Source organism: Stenella coeruleoalba (assembly GCF_951394435.1).
Source record: "Stenella coeruleoalba genome assembly, chromosome: 8".
Taxonomy (NCBI): Eukaryota; Metazoa; Chordata; class Mammalia; order Artiodactyla; family Delphinidae; genus Stenella; species Stenella coeruleoalba.
The window spans coordinates 86,214,892-86,233,635 of record NC_137154.1 but is presented as its reverse complement, the minus strand read 5'-3'; the positions used below and the strand labels follow the sequence as shown (position 1 = coordinate 86,233,635).

At 39.5% G+C, this 18,744-nt stretch overlaps 1 protein-coding gene across 1 annotated transcript in view; it reads right to left on the bottom strand.

Annotated features, from left to right (window-relative positions):
- The window catches only part of ZC3H12C (zinc finger CCCH-type containing 12C), a 70,146-nt gene extending 59,441 nt beyond the window's left edge, over window positions 1-10,705 (bottom strand). The window contains exon 1 of the mRNA XM_079929219.1: window positions 10,401-10,705. Within this exon, the coding sequence (XP_079785345.1) occupies window positions 10,401-10,424 (24 nt within the window). The 5' untranslated portion in view covers window positions 10,425-10,705. The remainder of the gene's footprint in view (window positions 1-10,400) is intronic.
- Window positions 10,706-18,744: the final 8,039 nt, after the last annotated feature.

Sequence of the window (18,744 nt, the reverse complement as noted above, 5' to 3'; positions counted from 1 at the left end):
AATGTAGAAATGGTTAATATAATGGAGAGCTGGTTCTAAATATGAATGAATGAATAAATGAATAAGTGAATAACTTCCTAAAAATGTGACCAAGAGGTTGAGGAACTCTACAAATTAACAATACAAATATAATGTTCAATGAAATGGAAGGGTTTCTTTGCATAAATCTTTATGCCAATAAATAAGAATCCATAATTGAAGCCGACTTAAGAAAAGGTTGTAAGTGAATAACCATGGAAGAAATAAAAACTTTGTTAAAGATTTATACCCTCTATTCCATTCCTGACAAAGAATGCTATACCCATTTTTTCTGTAGGTGTGTTCTGGCAAAATCCTTTGTTACTGAGATTATTCTAGGGCACCTAAGAACATGGAAAGCATCCCAACTGGTTTATGAGGCTGGCCTAATTATGACCAAACCTAACAAAGATGGCACCAAAACTAATCAAATATATGTATAATCTTACTTATACTTTATACAGAGTTCTAAATATAAGAAAGGTAAGTTATATAGTATATTCAAATTATAACAATACACATTTAACCAGTAGATTTCATTCTATGATAATAGATTTTTCTAATATTGAACACTGTTAATTCAGTTCATTTAATCATAAGTACTGATGGGTACTTATGGGTACTTGGATGGGTGTGGAAGATGAAAGAGACATGAAGAATCAAGAACTTCTAGATCTATGGTGTGAGCAGCTGAGAAGATGGTAGTAACATTTATTAAAGTGGGGAAGACTTGGAAAGGGACAGATTTGGAAGGACAAAAATTCTGTTTTAGATAATTTTGTTTCAGATACTAATAGCTATCCAAGTAGAGCTGTCCCAAGACAGCTGGGTAAAAGAGAGAAGTCAGTATTGGAGATAAAAATTTGGTAGTCATTAGCATGTAGATGGTATTTAAAAATATAGTTTGCATGGATGGAAAACTGTACAAAAAAGAAGAGAGTCCAGGATTCAAATTTTAGTAACCCAACAATAGAAAGACACTACCTAGATCTGTGAATACCATATCTTCATACAGTATATGTTGCTATACTTAATCATTTTTTAAAACATGCTAAATCAGGACTTTGGTACAAAAATTATTTAACAAAAACCTTACAATATCACAGGGTGGGTTTCCTGCTAGCCCCTGAAAACTTCAGTTTCAGTAGCACTGTCATATTTGTGATTTGTAAATTATTTGAATCTTTTTTTGGGGGTAGTCATTTTTAAACAGTTTTCTGAAAGATGCCTCAGAAGCTGAGTAAGGAGGGCTCTGGGACTATGACCCTAAGACTTTATTTGAATAAGGGTTTTATTCCAAGGGGCAAATTTGTTTCATTTACTTTAACTAGTATTTTATAAATATAATGTAATAGCAGACAATGCTGAAAAGTAAAGTGGGTCTCAAAGTCTGTATCATTGAGACAAGGATGGAATAATTAAGTGGGTTGAAAGCAGCAAAATTTCAGCCTTACTGACATTTAGCCTTATTTAAACTGACTGACTGTATGTTCAATTTAAAAAGAAGAGAACATGAGTCAAATGCTGAAAATATAGCTTTGAAGATGTGCCTAAAAGATACTTAGGAATTTAACAATTTAAAGGAATTCTCCCATAATATATACATCTATTTTCAAGTTTCTCACATTTAGCTTTTATAGATATTTGCAGGAATATGTGTATATAAGCAGGGGACACCTATGTCAGGAAACAATAGCCATTGGCATTTAAAAAATGAAATAACAGGGAGAAAGACCCAGTAAAATAAGAAATAAGCTCAAATGCCTACTATCACTGTTCTATGGTTTCAACCAATGCAATAAGACAAGAAAAAAAAGTTGAAATATTTTTTAAAATTTATATTATTTGGGGGTCACTTATAATATATCCTGAAAATCAAGACAGTCAACTGAAAAAGTATTGGAACTAAGTACTACAATATAACTAACGGTACATAAAAGATGGTTATTTAAAATTGACTAACTTTCCTTTATACCACCCACTACAAGGTATAAAATATAGGCATACCAAGTATAGAATATAATGAGGTGAAATCTCATTCATAATTAATAATGACAGCTAACATCTCTCAAGGGCTTATACTTCAATGTACATTATTAGTTAATAGCCACAACCATGATATTATATGATATTACCATGATAATAGGTACTATCATCACAATTTCACAAAGAAACTGCGGCTTAGGAAAATATAGGAAATTTGCCCACGATCACACAAGCGTCAGAACAGGAACTCAAACTCAATCTCTCTGACTCTACTGAAGGAGCTTCTTAGCACTATTATGTCATTCTTGTTTATCAAATTAACAAAGACAGGCTGTGAAGGGAAACTGTGATGGGTGCAGAGAGCGACACACATGCATTTCTAAGAATATAAATTGGTGCAACTTTTCTAGAGGGCAATTTGCATGATCACATCTAGGAATTTGTTTAAAATATATTCATCAATGTGTACAAAGATCTATATACATGGACATTTATCATGTTCACTATAACAATAAAAATATTGGTCATACTCTAAATACTCAACAATATGAGCTTGATTAAATTGCAGTATTTGAATGTGTTGAATGCATTCAGCCAATAAAAATAATCTTTTTTTTTTTTTTGTGGTACGCGGGCCTCTCACTGCTGCGGCCTCTACCGCTGCGGAGCACAGGCTCCGGACGTGCAGGCCCAGCGACCATGGCTCACGGGCCCAGCAGCTCCGCGGCATGCGGGATCTTCCCGGACCAGGGCACGAACCCGTGTCCCCTGTATCGGCAGGTGGACTCTCAACCACTGCGCCACCAGGGAAGCCCAATAAAAATAATCTTTTAAAAGGATATTTAATGATACAGGAAAACATCGTATATTGAATGAACAGCAAGAAACAAAACTACATATGCATACAAATTTTTTAAAGGATGTGTTTATATTGACTAGGAGATTAAAAAAAAATGAAAACATTACCAAAACTTTAAGTTCTCTCTACGGGAGAATTATATATGATTTTTCACTATCACTTTTACTTTTTCTCTATTTTAAAAATGTGATAAAATAAATGTTAAAATATTTAACTCAAAATTTAATTTTAAAAGATAAAACGAAGTAGTCAAAATAATAGAAATGCACTTTGGAAAACATCTCTCCTATTTAAAATTATTTTTTCCTATGCATGATATTGCTAATTTTAACATAACGTTATGAACACAATTTTTATGTTACTTAAGGCATTTTTCTATCTTAGCAAAAATAGAAATAATGCCTACTTTATCAAAATAGATAATTTATTGCACACTTCCAGCATTTTAGATCTGTACTAATCATTTACAATTACAGCAAAATTCCAAGAAGTATCTAATACATAAAATCGCCAACTCAGTGGGGCAATTCAAAGAAACGATGACTTAAAAAACGTCTAAGTCAACAATGAGGAGGCAGCCTCAATTATATGGGAGAACTGCTCCCTATAAGTATACAAAATAATAAAAATAAATTATAAAGTAAAAGCCAAGATGTGAAACAGACTAAGTCACAGAATAAAGGATAAAATTAAGCCCATGTAATTTTGAATAGGAAATGAGTAGATGACTAAGAACAAAGAACAGAAACTAATTTTAGCTTCACCCTAAATGACATGAAGTAATAAATTTAAAAGCCCTTTGAAAAATCTAAAATATAAACTTACATATTAAAAGCAATAAAAGTAAACTTGATTTTTTAGGTATTTTTCATCTGGTAAGCCCAATTACCCAGAACACAATTAAGAGCCAGTGAATAAGTAGACAGAAAAATAAAACAAACAAACAAAATCTCTGTCTAATCAATTCAGTGAATACTGCTAAGTCACTTTATAATAACATTCACTGCCTTCTATGTGCCAGGCACTTTTTATACTCATTAGCTTAAATCACTAAAAACAACTTGCAAAGTACAAGAAATCAAAGAGAAACTGAGTTTTGTCTAAGGTCACAGCCAGTAAAGGACAGAGCTGGGATTCAAACCCAGGTCTATTTGATTGTTAGAGGCCCCAACTACTCTCTGAAAGTGCAATTTCTCAGTTCTCCAACCTAGACAATCTGCAAGTCCTAAAGGCCTTTAATTGCTGCCTAAATACTTTTATGTTAGCCATAATATCAGCTGTTGTCATTCAGTTTCACAGTCCATAGCAGTTATCTTCTTCAAATTAGAGGGAAGAAGTGACAACATCAGCAAGGAACAGCTAACAGCAAGGAAGGAAGACCAAAAATCATTAATATACATCAACAGAAATCATTGAGTTCTGCTGTCCTCACCATCTTTTTTTTTTTTAAAAAAAAAGCAAAACAAGCATTGTTATTTAGATAGGATAAGTAAGAAATCTTGATAACCCCTGTTCTATCACCTGGAAGATAGGCAAAACAACAGTATAAACTTTATACAATTGTTGTAAAACTAAATTAGATAATGTAAGTAAAGTGCTTAATACTGTACCTGGCATAAAGTTAGTGCCCCATAAATGTTAGCTATTATTATGCTTCATAATAAGTGAAGTTATAGGCTACATGTTACTTGAAGGTAGAAAAATATAATCCATGTATTTAAATTTTTCCATTTAAAATAGTTAAAATGTTTTGTTCTTGAAAGACTTTAAGACTAACTTCTAGAAATTTGCCTTTATAATATCCTTCCCCAGCTAAGTGGGGTAGATAAGGGTAAATGCATGTGACCACTCAAGAAATCACATCATACATACTAAGTTAATTTTAAAATGTTTGGGTACACAAATTGTGTTATTTGCTCTACTGATTACTGCGATCATCTCATAGCCATCTACTGACTTTTGTTCACCCTACCACATCAGCAGGTCCATTTAAAGAACATACTCTATGGCCTTTAACAATAAAAACACATCCATGAAGTATCTACTAGGTATTAAACACTGTAGAAGACTTGGGATAAAACAGTGTAAACCAAAGTCCTTGCCTAAAGACTACAAACAAGATAAAGAAGATCCTAGGCACTGTATTTTGTATTATCAGTTAATCCTTATGACAAATCTATGCCCTAGCTAGTACTTTTTTTTCTGTTATATAGATGAAGAGCAGAGACACAGAAAGCAAAAAAGAAATAAAGAAGAAACAGTTAACTATCACCAAATATACAAGTGTTATAGAGGGATTTAAAGTATTTTGAAAACACAGGGGAGTAAACAAATAATTTTGCCTAAAGATGGGTAATTAGAAAATGCTTGTATTTTAAATTTAAAACTCAAGTAAAAATTCTGTAAAGTATAACTACAGGAAGAAAAAATAGGAGAGTGTTTATCAAAATATTTACAGAAGTTATTTATCGGTAAGAAGATTCCAGGTGGTTTTACTTTTCTCTTTGCTTCTTCTTAATCAACCTGCCTACTTTAATATCTTAAAATATAAGTAGAAAAAAGTCAGCATTAAAATTAGATATTAATGTTCATTTAACAAACTGTCAAAAAATTTTACAGTTAATAGTTAATTCAAACATGGAATGAAATCAGCTCTGTCACGCTTTTCTGACAAGTGTACATACCAATACAGCTTTTCTGGAAAACTTTTTGGCCATCAAAGACCTTAAAGCTTATTCTCTTTGATCATTACTTCTAGGAATCCATCCTAAGAACACAGATGCAGAAAAAAGAAAAATTACTGGGATGTTCAACTAAAGCATTATGATTTTGAAATACTGGGGGAAAACAAATGTCTAACTGAAATAGGAGAATGATTAAGTAAAATGATATGTTCTTAGGAAGAAAATGTTTGAAATATTTTTAATGTCATGAGAAAATCCTTAGTGAATGTTAAATGGGGATGGAAAGGTGGGGCACCAAGCTCTATAAACTCCCAAGAGAGATGATTCTATTATATAGTTTAAATCTCACAATAATATATTAACATGTATTAGGTTAAAGAGACCTTAATATTTCATACTTAGCCTAAGTTGGGACACCTGCTCTGCCATTATTAACTGTGAAACCTCTAGCAAGTTATTTAACCACACTGTAGTTTGGTTTCCTCATCGGAAAAAAAAAAAGTATTGAAATACTTCTTTACAGGAGTACAGTAAGTATTAGATGCATTAATATATGTAGAGCACTTAGAACAGTGCTTGGCACAGTAAGTGTCACCTCTATTATCAATCTTAACCTACAATGGAGTAAACCCAGTGAGATCTAAGCTGAGGTCTGAATAATGAGGTGTGAGCCAGGCAAAAGATGAGGGGGTATAGGGGAATAATGTCCAGGCAAGCAGGAAGAACTTGGGATTTTTATTTGCTATCTACCTTTAGAGATCTGATAATTTATCTTAAAGGCAGAATGCTTTGAGTGTTCAGACATCTGCTTATGGGCTTTACTTTATGCCAGTTCACTGGGCATAAGAATCATCATGCATCTCTTAATTTTGAAACAATGTGTATCAACATACAAACATACACACAATGACACACTTTTTACAGAACTAAAAATAGTATCACAGGAAGGCAGAACTGCCCAGTGGTTAAGGGCATGAGTTTTAAAGTCAGACTCAGGGGTTCAAACTCCCTTTGCAATTTACTAGATGTGTGACTTTGGACAAGTTATTTAAACTTTCTGTGTCTCAGTTTCCTCATCTATAGAATGAAGATAATAAAAGCAAGCATAAGCATGACATTAGCACATCAGTGCACAATACACAATAACTATTATTATGTCAGCTATAAAAACCAAAGATGGAATTGATATCTCCACATCACAGATCTGAAAGTTATCTTTATGCCACTGGATCCAAAATACAGTGTGCCACAGCAAAGGAAACCATGAAGCAAATGAAAAGACAACCTACAGAATGGGAGAAAATATTTGCAAATTATGTAACCGACAAGGGATTAATCTCCAAAATATATAAACAGCTCATACAGCTCAATATCAAAAAAACAACCCAATCAAAAAATGGGCAGAAGATCCAAAGAAGACAAACAAATGGCCAAAAGACACATGAAAAGATGCTGAACATCACTAATTATTAGAGAAATGCAAATCAAAGCTACAATGAGGTATCACCTCACACCCATCAGAATGGCCATCATCAAAAAGTCTACAAATAATAAATGCTGGAGAGGGTGTGGAGAAAAAGGAACCCTCCTACACTGATGGTGGGAATGTAAATTGGTAGAGCCACTATGGAGAACAGTATGGAGGTTCCTTAAAAACCTAAAAAAAGAGCTACCGTATGATCCTACAATCCCACTCCTGGGCATATATCTGGAGAAAACCATAATTCAAAGCAATACATGCACCCCCAATGGTCCTTACAGCACTATTTACAATAGCCAAGACATGGAAGCAATCTAAATGTCCATCAACAGATGAATGGATAAAAAAGATCTGGTATGTTTATACAATGGAATATTACTCAGCCATAAAACAAGAATGAAATAATGCCATTTGCAGCAACATGGATGGACCTAGAGATGATCATACAGGAGGCATATCAGCACTTAAAACACAAATTTTTTTAAGAACATTTGGTATTTTTGAACCCCAGAATCACGATATTTTAGGCTTAAATTTGAATTCCTGATTTAATATGCTTCTGTTATTCACTGACCTTCTTACTTAATATTTTTCTTTCCAATAAAACTATACCCTTGAAACCATCTTTGCCACCTTAATCATCCACTACTCCTATCATCCGGGGAATGCTCCAGACACACTGGATCACCTACTCCCTGCTTTCCTTGACTCAGGGTATCCATTTGGAAATGACTCCCATCTTTAAGGCCTGGCATGCCACCTTTCTCAGTGCCTGAATTTCCTACTTCTTTGCTTATGGCACGTAGAATATTCCATCTAGCTTTATGTGCTCTCTGTTAATAATCTCTCTTCTTTTAGAGGTCAGGGTCCTTATACAGCACCTAGATTGATACTAAATAATTATTTGCTGAGGTAATAGAAGTTTACCAGTCTCACATGAGCAATAACTGTCAATTAGTTTACAATCCTACATTCTAATTCTAATACTAAAATGATAAAAAAAAAACCCTCCTACTTAAAATCTTACGTTTGCTTCTTTAAAACTGCTATCAAATAAGAATGAAAGTAGAATTCTTTTGAATATATGTAGAAAAGCAATTGAAAGCACTAAAAGGGTATAAAATGATATAAAAATGGTATTAAAAACTATAAAATGATAGCAACACTTTTACATCTGTTACAGTAATTAAAATTAATGTAGAGAACACTGTGATGTGCTAGAATGAAGACAAGGTAACCCAGTTGTAGAATGAGAAAAATACTTAAAAAACACTATATCTATTGAACACTTGGGGTTCAATTTGGCAGATGTAATCCATGAAAACATAGCTCCAGAGAAACCAGTAATATAAAATAGGATAATTTTATTAGTATAGTAATTAAAACAAAAATGTAGTAAAAGGAAATGACTAATAAAAACTTCCATCAGCATACAAACGTTTCTGTTTCCTATAATATTTTCCATTATAATAAACTAGTTCATTAGACTTCCATTATTAAAAGCAGGTTAAAAAAATAGTGGCCTCTTTTTTGCTGTTGTTTTGTTTAAAAGTTCATTTTACTTTACATATAGAGTTTAAGTACTTGTGTGATGACCAGATGCTAGAGGTAGAAATGTAACCTACTTTGAAAGCAAAATCCATTGTTAAACTAAGTAAAAATACTCAAACATTTCAAATCATAGATACACAGTTACCAAACGATTCTGATGTTTAGGGTATCTTCAAGTAGACAGATTAAGGTAACTTAAAATCCAAATGCCAAATTGGAAGAAAGCAGGTGAATAGAGAGGCAAGTCTGAAATAAGCATCTTCCTGGGGTTATCAACAGTAAGACAATTTTACAAATACTTGGTGAAGCTATCCTTATATTCGAACAACAGATAACACCAAAATTGAGAAATTGCGACTAAAATTAATTGCATATGTGATTAAATAAATGGAAGTCATACCCTCATACCCTAAATATATTAAGACTTTAAAAAATATATAACACATTACATTCCCACTTCTTGTGGTTCTCCAAGGTCCAAAAACTTGTATTAGGTATATCCACTGTTTTCTGTTTATAATATACATTAGAAAAACTACATGAAGAAATAAGTGAAGAACTGATGAATTTCCCCAAATTTCTAAATATACTGAGCCCCAAGTATCTCTGCAACTATTCTAAGATGGTTAAAAAAAAAAAAAAAACTGAATCAATAAGCGCCTCATGGGCCTGGGGATATTCCAACACATTCTTGCAACCAACAGGAAAACTTTCCCTAAATCTGGATTAGTATTTCTTCTCTTTATCACAAAACACAGAGCATAGACCAGGATTGTTAACGGTTACCCAAACAGCAAGAAATCCAGTTAGGGTGATCAGTACTTGGAAGCTTAGGCTGGTTTTAAGGTCTTGAAGGGGTGAAGGACGAGACAGTTAAGGGAGGAAATGCGGGATTCATTTCTCCAAGTTACATTTGTAACACCTCTTTGTAGGGAGTTAAACATGGGGACCGGTCCGGCTAAATGAACGCAGGGTGAAAATGGGAATTTGGCTGGACACTGAGGGGTGAGGGTTGCAGGAGGGACGCGGGAGCAGAGGGGGGTTTTCGCCACGGCCCGCCTGGGGGTTTGGCTGGAGGGATGGATAATAAAAGCTAATGGCTGGGGCTGTATCCGAGCTGTCGGATGCTGCCTCACCCCCCCGCCGCCCCCCCGCCTCCCAGCGCGCGAGGTCTGAGCCTCAGGAGAGGGACTGTGGGTCCGTTTCCATCCGGGGCGCCCGGGTCCGCCTCCATGTTCGGCGGCCGTGCCCTGGGGCGGCCGGGAGTGGACCGAAGCCCTAGGCCGCGGGGCCGGAGAGACCGGCCTCCCCTCGCCCGAGATCCCCAGTGGGGCCGGCTTTGCCGCCCGGGAGGATGCGCTGAGCTTTCGCTCGACCCCGCCCGAGCCCCGGGAGCAGCCGGGGCTCAGGGACTCGACTTCCAGCGGCCCGACCTGCCTGGGCCTGGAGATCCGCCGGCGCGGCCGCCCCAGCCACGGCCCCTCCGCCCGGCGCTCGGGCGCGGCCTCCCGGCCCGCGGCCCTCCCCTCGCCCAGCTCCCTCAGGGCCATTGTCGCCGCTGTCCGCCCCTCCACCCCCTTCCCGAGGGACAAACCTGGGGGCCGCTACCCGGCATGGCCGGCCCCGCGAGGAAGCGGCGAGCCGGCGGCGGGGCCCGCAGCGACAGCAGCCACTTCGGCCCTCCCCGCTCGGCGCCGCGCCCGCCCGCCCAGCCCGCGCGCCCTCCGCGCCGGCCGCAGCCCCGGCTCCCCCTCCCCCAGCTGGCACCACTCGCCCCCCCCGACCCCCACGCGCGAGCACCCGGATCTGTTGCTCAACCTACTTTCAGTCTCTTCTCATCAGCCATCACCACATGCCCTGGAAGCGGGGCCGCCCCGGGACCCTCCGGCGGGCGGCCGCCTCTCCTTCAGCCTCTGGCCGCCGCTAGAGCGCGGGGCGAGTGGGAGGCTCCCCCATGCCGCCTGCGCGCACACCGGCCACACGCCGGGGCCCCGGCTCGGCCCGCCGCCCGCGCCGCTGCTCCGCGGGGAGAGCGAGCCTGGATCTCCCGCTGTCGCCTCGCCCCTAGCCCCTCGCCCGCCCGCAGCGGCAGCCGCAGCCGCTGCGCCGGTTCCTCCTCCCCTTTCCTCTTTTCCTTCTCCTCCTTCGCCTCGTCTGGAGCTGAGGTTGGCAAACCAGCACCTGCTGCTGGAGATCACCGAGAACTGAAACAGGAAACCCCGAACCCAGGGGAAAACCCGGGAGGCGTGGGGAGGGGTGAGGGGAGCTGCTGGAACCTGTCAGGCTTGGCCGGGCCACTGCGGCCGCGGGAGGTTCCCGCTCCGCCTCTCCTCGCGCCCAGCCCAGGGGTCCCGACCTCCCCACTCCGCTCCCCCTGCCCGGGCCGGCGGCGCCTCTCGGCTCAGCTACGCCTCCTCCACCCGGCAGTACCACGGATCATTCCCTGGGCAGCAAGGGAATCGAGCGGCTGCCTTCCTTTCCCGTGCTAGTTTGCTTGTTATCAGTATTCCGTAATGAGGAAAAACCACACCCGGCATTAGCAAGACCAATAAGGGAATTTAAACAAATGAAGCTGTTGGGATTTTACCCAGGGGAAGGACTTCTTTCAGTAAGGAAACTGGCCTTGTTGGAAGTGGCAACATGTCCAAATTGAGGTGAAAGTCAAGTTGAATCCAGATCTCCTTCGGGAGGTTGGGAGGAGAGCCCTCTGCACGGAGGTGGGCTCCTGAGTTGCAAGTGTGAAAGCACTGAGAGCAGCGGGCCCTTCTACTTTGTGAATTGTCCAACACCCAGCACAATCTAGGCCAACATTTCAGAAATGTTCAAATCATCTCACTCACCTGCCTGTGGAATTGTCACCAGGCGCGTCACTCGTAGCCTTGGGCAGGATGCATCTGCTTTTGGAGTGAGAGGGAAAGGAACATCTCCGTCCCTGGATTGTGCCTCTACCACATGCCACAGACCTGGCAGCTTCTTTAAGTGCATTAACTCGTTTAAGTGTCACCACGGCCAACTGAGCTAGGTGTTATAATCCCCTTTATCCCACAGAATATTGAGATTAGAAAAATTTCCCAAAAGTATACAGCTTGCATAGGAAGGACCCAGGTCTGTCTGCATCCAAAGCACATATTTGTTTCACTGGACCTGAGTTCACACCTTTGATCACACTTTTCACCCTTAACAAAGTTATTTCTTGCCTCTCTGAATTGATTTTAATGAGGGCATACTTGCTTTAAGCATGGATCAGTTGAATCTGATTGGACTGCTTAATGGTAGTGATATCCGTGATGCTTACTGGGGTTTAAACTTTATAGTTTCTCTATTTTAAAAAACTCTGCTTTTATGGCTCAGTTGAGCAGCATAGATGTCCCCGCCTCATTGGCCAGCATCTGTTGCTCTTTAGCTATGGATGATATGGGGTCCCAGCTGAGAGCATCCTGCTGGCTGGTGTCCATGGCATGCTGACACTGCGAGATGAAAGGAGAGCATCTCACTGAGCCTGCTTTCCACTACAGCAGGCCAGTCTTGGAGCCTAGTAAATGAAATAGTAGACTGGTAGGTTTTTTGGGGGACATATGAGAATTCTCTGGTCCACATTTTTAGTACCACCTTAGGAAGTTTGGCAACCTTCTGTCTGCAGCCAGGTCAGTTTGAATTGGCAGGAAGGGAGGGATGCTCGGGAAAGAATTCCCTGTTCACTGAGCCAAACCCTCAGAAGCCTCTTGAGCAGTATTAGGGAGTGGCAGGGACTTAGAAAGAGGCTGGCTTGCTGACAACAATACGTGACGGAATCTATGGCATGATTTTAGTGAGACCAGGAAGTTCCCCTATTCCACAATGTACCACCCACACAGTCCACTTATTTCCCTCAGTTGACTCAGCTGAATTCCACTCAATATTGATAAAGCATGGTTATGGGCCAAGGCACTATACTAGGAACTTTGGAAGTGAGAAGTATGAATAACTATTATAGTTGCTAACATTTAGTGAGTGCTTATCATGTTCCAGGTACTATTCTGAGCACTTTTATATTCTCTCACATAACACCCACAAAACCCCTACAAGGAAATAACTATCACTGTTTCCATTTCACAAATGAGAAAACTGAGACCAAGGTTAAGGTCAGTAAATAACAGTGCAAGGATTAAAACACAGGCATTCTAACCCTACAATTCAGGACTCATTATGTGAATGATACAGTAACTGCCCTTAATTACCTTACTATGTAGTTGGGAGATAAAAACATATGAAAGTTAAAAGAAAACTAAGAAGGCAAGAGAATTCTTAACTGTTAAATATGTGTCACGGGTAATAAATGCAATGAAGTTTCAGAGGACAGAGGAATCACTTTAGGTTGGAATGGTTGGAAAGACATAGAAGATTATTCTGGGTTTCAAAAAGGGGAAATTTAAGCTAGATAATGAAGATGAATAGTACTTTGATGAGCAGAGAGGATAAGGAAGGGCATTTGAGTGGCACAGCATAAACAAAAATAGAATGCCAGGGAAATCTGGGAAATAGGGATAAAAGAAGCTGGAAAGGAAAATTAGGAAATTACACAGATTTGCAAATAAGAGAGGGAGAGAGACAGACAGAGACAGGCAGACAGACAGAGACAGAGTTTGAGCTCAATGTATCCTATATACACTGGGAAGTCTGTGAAGGTTTTGAACAGAAGGTAACATGGAGAATATCCCAATTTAGTAAACCCAATATTGTATTGGTTATTGGATAGTTTGGAAAAGGCAAGGCTTGAAGCAGGGAAACAAGTTTGAAGGCCATTATGGGAGCACTGACAGGGAATAATGAAGAAATCGTGAGGGAAGTGAGGAAGGGACCAGTTAGTGAGACATTGTGACTTAAAAAAAATCACTGAGGCTTTGTAAATGATTGGATACATTTGATGGAGATGAAGCTAAGAAAAGGGAGAAGTCCAAAATGACTTGGGGGTGTGAATATGAAACCTGTAATATCACCAACTGGGAAAAAAGGGAAGTTAGGGATAGAAGAATTACTGTTTTGAGAAAATGTTTAGAGGAATTTGGTTTTAGGCATGTATTTGTGGTAATAGTGGGGATATGCTTGTGGAAATGTTTCATAGTATTATCTAGAAAAGGCAGGGAGTTGGGTAAATGAGGCTTTTATCTGCTACTGAGAGAGTAAGTATGAACACTTTAAATGGTCGCTGGTATAACAATAACCAACTATGGTTTTCATCTTAAGTAAACCAGAGTTGAAAGAAAATTTTAATCTCAGATAAATGAGCATTAGGGAATTCCTCTTCTCTTTACTCCAAGTTCTATTTACTCAAAGGAAAAGAAAATGTATAGGAAAGAAATTTCATGCTTCAGAGAATGTCAGACTGATGAAAGAAAACTTAAGAGATCATTGAATCTGACCCCACTTTTCAGTTTGGGAATGGTGAAAATGAGGATCAAATTTTTGAATGTCTGATACTAAAACTTCGAAATAGGCTTTAGGCAAGTATGGCACATTTGCTATTACCAATTCTGGATAGCCTGTTTGTATTTTAGTTGTAAACTCAAGTCTGGACCTAGAATTGTGACTTCGAGTTGCACATAATTAAACAATTTGAGTGGCTATGGAGCCATAACAGGCAAAGCCCTGGAATAGCCTCACTAGTTAAAAGCAAATGCTTTGGAAAGGACGGGCTGTGAGCAGAAGGTGGGAGGGAGAATGGTTGCAATGTCAGCACTTCTTTCTAAAATGTAGCTCCCAAGTAGACCACCTCACACTGAGATTCACATTTGAACCTTAAAAGACAGAGTTTCAGGTGCCCATCACCCCTTACTTGGCTGCCTCAGTCTGGATTTTCCAACTGCTCAGCCACCTTATCTAAGACCTCTCGGAGCTTCAAAAGTGATGGCCCGTAAGTCACCCTCAGGTTCAAAACTGGCACACAACCCTGGAAACTACTTCTAGTTCTATCCAGAGCTAGTGGTGTCCTTAGGAATTTTCTGATTGAAAAATGTGTGGACCCACTGGTTACACTTGGTGATGCAAGAGAATTATTTCTCTTGTTTTCACATCTCCCACTTTATCATTTATGCCAAAACACTTACCTTAGTTAAAGCGATGTCAATAGTCCCTTGGATGCACCTTCCTCTCCAGCTCTTTGTCCAGCACTTGATTTCCTCTGATTGAAGAGCTTCACACACATAGCCAGGTGACTACTGTGATTTTTCATTCACAGTTTCTTTTGTCTTTCAGAGAAGTTCTGGTTAATTCCAACAGCCCATGAAATGTAATGTTTCCTTAATATTATTACCCTAAATGACCACTTCCCAAGCACATGATCTATATAGATGGACATGGAAGGATACAACACACTCTTGCCCATGTGCTTCAGTGATTGGTTAGAGTTGCTTTTCAGTACTGAGTTCTTGGGGAAAGGAACTAGACGGCACGAGATAACAGGCTGTTGGCCAATCCCAGGGCTTCTTTCTTTTGATGAGTTACCACAGGATTCCATACTAGCAGCATGACTCTGGTTTTCAGCATGTGGGAATCCAGGCAGCAAGGTTTTCAATACGCTTGTGTCATACAGTTGTGTGCTTGTTCTTCTACCTGAGCCAGACAGTGTGGCTGCCCTAATTTCACCATATTTGACCAACGTAGAAATTTTGTAAACAGTAAACACTTAAAATAAGAAATGCTCCTTAGGTGACATTTTGCCATCTTGACAAGGATCACACCTGTCATTGTAGTTCACCCTGCCCAGAAGTTTAAAAATTTTTGTTTCAGCATGGAATTTTAAGTGTACCAAAAACATCCTCATCACCTCCGAAAGCATCTGTTGTTTTATAAGGAAATTGATATATAGAATTACAAATGTACAAAACTGAGATGGTAGTTGGAAACATAATTATGGAAATTTCAGGTTAGAGTACATCTTATGTTAAAAGGCTATATCCAAGACTATTAATTGCAGTATTACTTACAAAGTCAAAAAATTAGAATCAATTTAAAAGTCCATTAATAGGAAACTATTTAAATAAGTTGCAGTGTTGCCATATATTAGGATGCCATTCACCTATTAAAGAGAGTAAAGTGGCTCTATGGGTATGGAATAAACTTCAAGACCCATTGTTTATTGGAAAAGTAAGGTACAGTATATATAGTATGCTACCATTTGTGAGAAAGACAAAGAATGTCTCTGTGTTTGCTTATACATGCATATAACATCTCTGGGTGGGCACACAAGAAACTGCTAAGTGTTGTCTTGGGCAGGGAAACTGGATGATTTGGAAGAAAGGGCGGAAGAGAGATTCACTTTTTAGTCTATACCCAATAATGGCTTTTGAATTTTAAATTGGATACTTGAATTAGCTATTTGAAAAAAAAGTCTTTTAAGTCTACTCATTGGTGATGGGTACTATCGTCCACACCTTTCTATTTGATTCTATAAATAAGCAGATATTATTTTTTTTAATAGTTGAAAAGGAAGAGAAAGAGAAGAAGAAGTTGAGGGAGCCCTGTGAGTTGCACGTGTGGAGTCCGGGGCTTCCCAGGCGAGGGGAAGAGTCCTGTGATCGTGTGGAAGGGGAGATCCCATAATTGCTAAAGGATTCCCAGCCAGCGTTAGTGGGACGGGTCACTTTTTTTTTTTTTATAACAAGTAATTGTCAAAAGCTCCAAACTCAGATTCTGTGAAGATTTCTGATGGGAACTGCTTTAACTAAGGGAACATTCAGGGACATTCTCATCAGCAGATGCAGGAGAAGTTCCTATAAGCTGCAGGCATCACAAGTCAGCAGTAGGCCTGGGCAGATGAAGCAGGTTTTGTTTTTTTTTGTTTTTTTCATGATACTCATCACCTAGGATTGTATTTGCTTATTTATTTTACTGTGTATCCTCACATCAGAACGTAAGCTCCGCAAAGGCAGGAACTCTGTCTGTCTTGTTCCCTGCAGTGTCCTCAGTTCTCCTGCGCCTGACATGTAGAAGGCACTTGGGTTGGTTCTAGACTACTGAAACTGGGGACCATAACACCCAGTGACTCTCCAGCCTGTGGCTACTTATTTAGGCCTTAATCTGTTAGGACATAGTAAAGACATGGCCAGGGGAACCAAGTTTTATGCCTTAGTATCTGAAAGAGCAAGCAAAGCAGAATTCAAACCTCAAAGCAACTGGGGAATTAGAAAACTACTTAAGCATGGAGAAACAAGGCAAGGAACCAACTACTGAAGTAGCAGAACAAGGTAGGGGTTGGCTTAAAAACAAAAGGAAGGAAAAAAGAAAAATAACCAACCAGAAAACAAATTAAAATGAAGGAATCTCCCCAAACAACAAATAGCATAACAATAAAATAGAAGAGATAGCTGCATAATTAGGGCTGCAGTTTACTGGAAGAGCAGGACTATAAACAGAGCAAGTTTGCTGCTGAGTCACTGTATGCTGGAGAGTTGGGTGGCTGAGGTGGGAGAGTCACCTTGATTTAGAGTCTACAGTGGCTTCAGAGTCTAGGATAGGGGTGAGTGAGCCTAGACGCTAAGGTCTGAGGAATACAGAGGAAATGGGTAACCTAGGCGGTTCCAGGTACTCCCTTCCATCCGTAGAGTAGAAATCAATGGGACATTTACACTGTCAGCTATTTTTGTTTGAACGTGGACATTCCAGGGGATATTCAGCCAAAGATCATCCAGGAGTCAGAAATGAGGAGTCCAGCCAGGCAGCGATGGGACCCACAAGCGAGTGCCACAGGCCCAGGCAGGAGATGATCTAGGCTGAAGAGATAAATAGACTGGAACTATCTGATGGTTTTTAACAGTTTTGGATATAGTACAGCCATTTATCTGTTTCTGTCTTCCTTTGTTTCTTTTCTTTTTTTTTTTTTTGGCTGTGCCATGTAGCATGCAGAATCTTAGTTCCCTCACCAGGGATCGAACCTATGCCCCCTGCATTGGGAGCTTGGAGTCATAACCACTGGATCACCAGGGAAGTCCCCATTTATCTATTACTATGTCTCACGGCCCTTCATTTTCGTCCAAATATTTACCTAATTTGAAACGTCAGTATTCCCCTGAAATGTTTCTCTAACTCTTCAGTTATTATGTGACTTCCTCTGCTTTTTTTAGTTTCATACACAGACCCCTGTTTTACTGAGAAGGGCTAGGACTTCTGGGTTGTTTTTACAAGCATCTATTTTAAAAAGTGAGAATTATTTGTCTTTGGCAGTTTCTGCTTTTTAATGGCGATCTTGCTAGAGAAATTCAGGAACTTGTCACTTTATTTTGGAAAACTACAGGAGGCAGCTAAATGTTCTGTAAACTTTGGCAAGGACAACTTGTTTACTAGAAGACACTTTCCTGATGAATGTATTATTGCTATCTTCTGTGTTTCCTTTGCTAAAATATGTGTTTGCAAGAACATTTTAGAGAGTTGGTAGGTTTGAGTCTAAACAATTACTTGTATTGTCTTGGTGGTCAACTCTTTACGTACAAAAGCAGGAGCTGGCATTTTCCAAGGTTTTTTATTTTTATTTTATTTAACATCTTTATTGGAGTAAAATTGCTTTACAATGTTGTGTTAGTTTCTGCTTTATAACAAAGTGAATCAGCTATACATATACATATACCCCCATATCTCCTCCCTCTTGCATCTCCCTCCTACCCTCCCTATCCCACCCCGCTAGGTGGTCACAAAGCACTGAGCTGATCTCCCTGTGCTATGTGGCTGCTTCCCACTAGCTATCTATTTTACATTTGGTAGTATATATGTCTATGCCACTCTCTCTTTTTGTCCCAGCTTACCCTTCCCCCTCCCTGTGTCCTCAAGTCCATTCTCTACGTCTGCGTCTTTATTCCTGTCCTGCCCCTAGGTTCTATATAACCATTTTTTTTTGATTCCATATGTATGTGTTAGCATACAGTATTTGTTTTTCTCTTTCTGGCTTACTTCACTCTGTATGACAGACTCTAGGCCCATCCACCTCACTACAAATAACTCAATTTCATTTCTTTTTATGGCTGAGTAATATTCCATTATATATATGTACTACATCTTTATCCATTCATCTGTCAATGGACACTTAGTTTGCTTCCATGTCCTGACTATTGTAAATAGAGCTGCAATGAACATTGTGGTACATGACTCTTTTTGAAATATGGTTTTCTCCGGGTATATGCCCAGTAGTGGGATTGCTG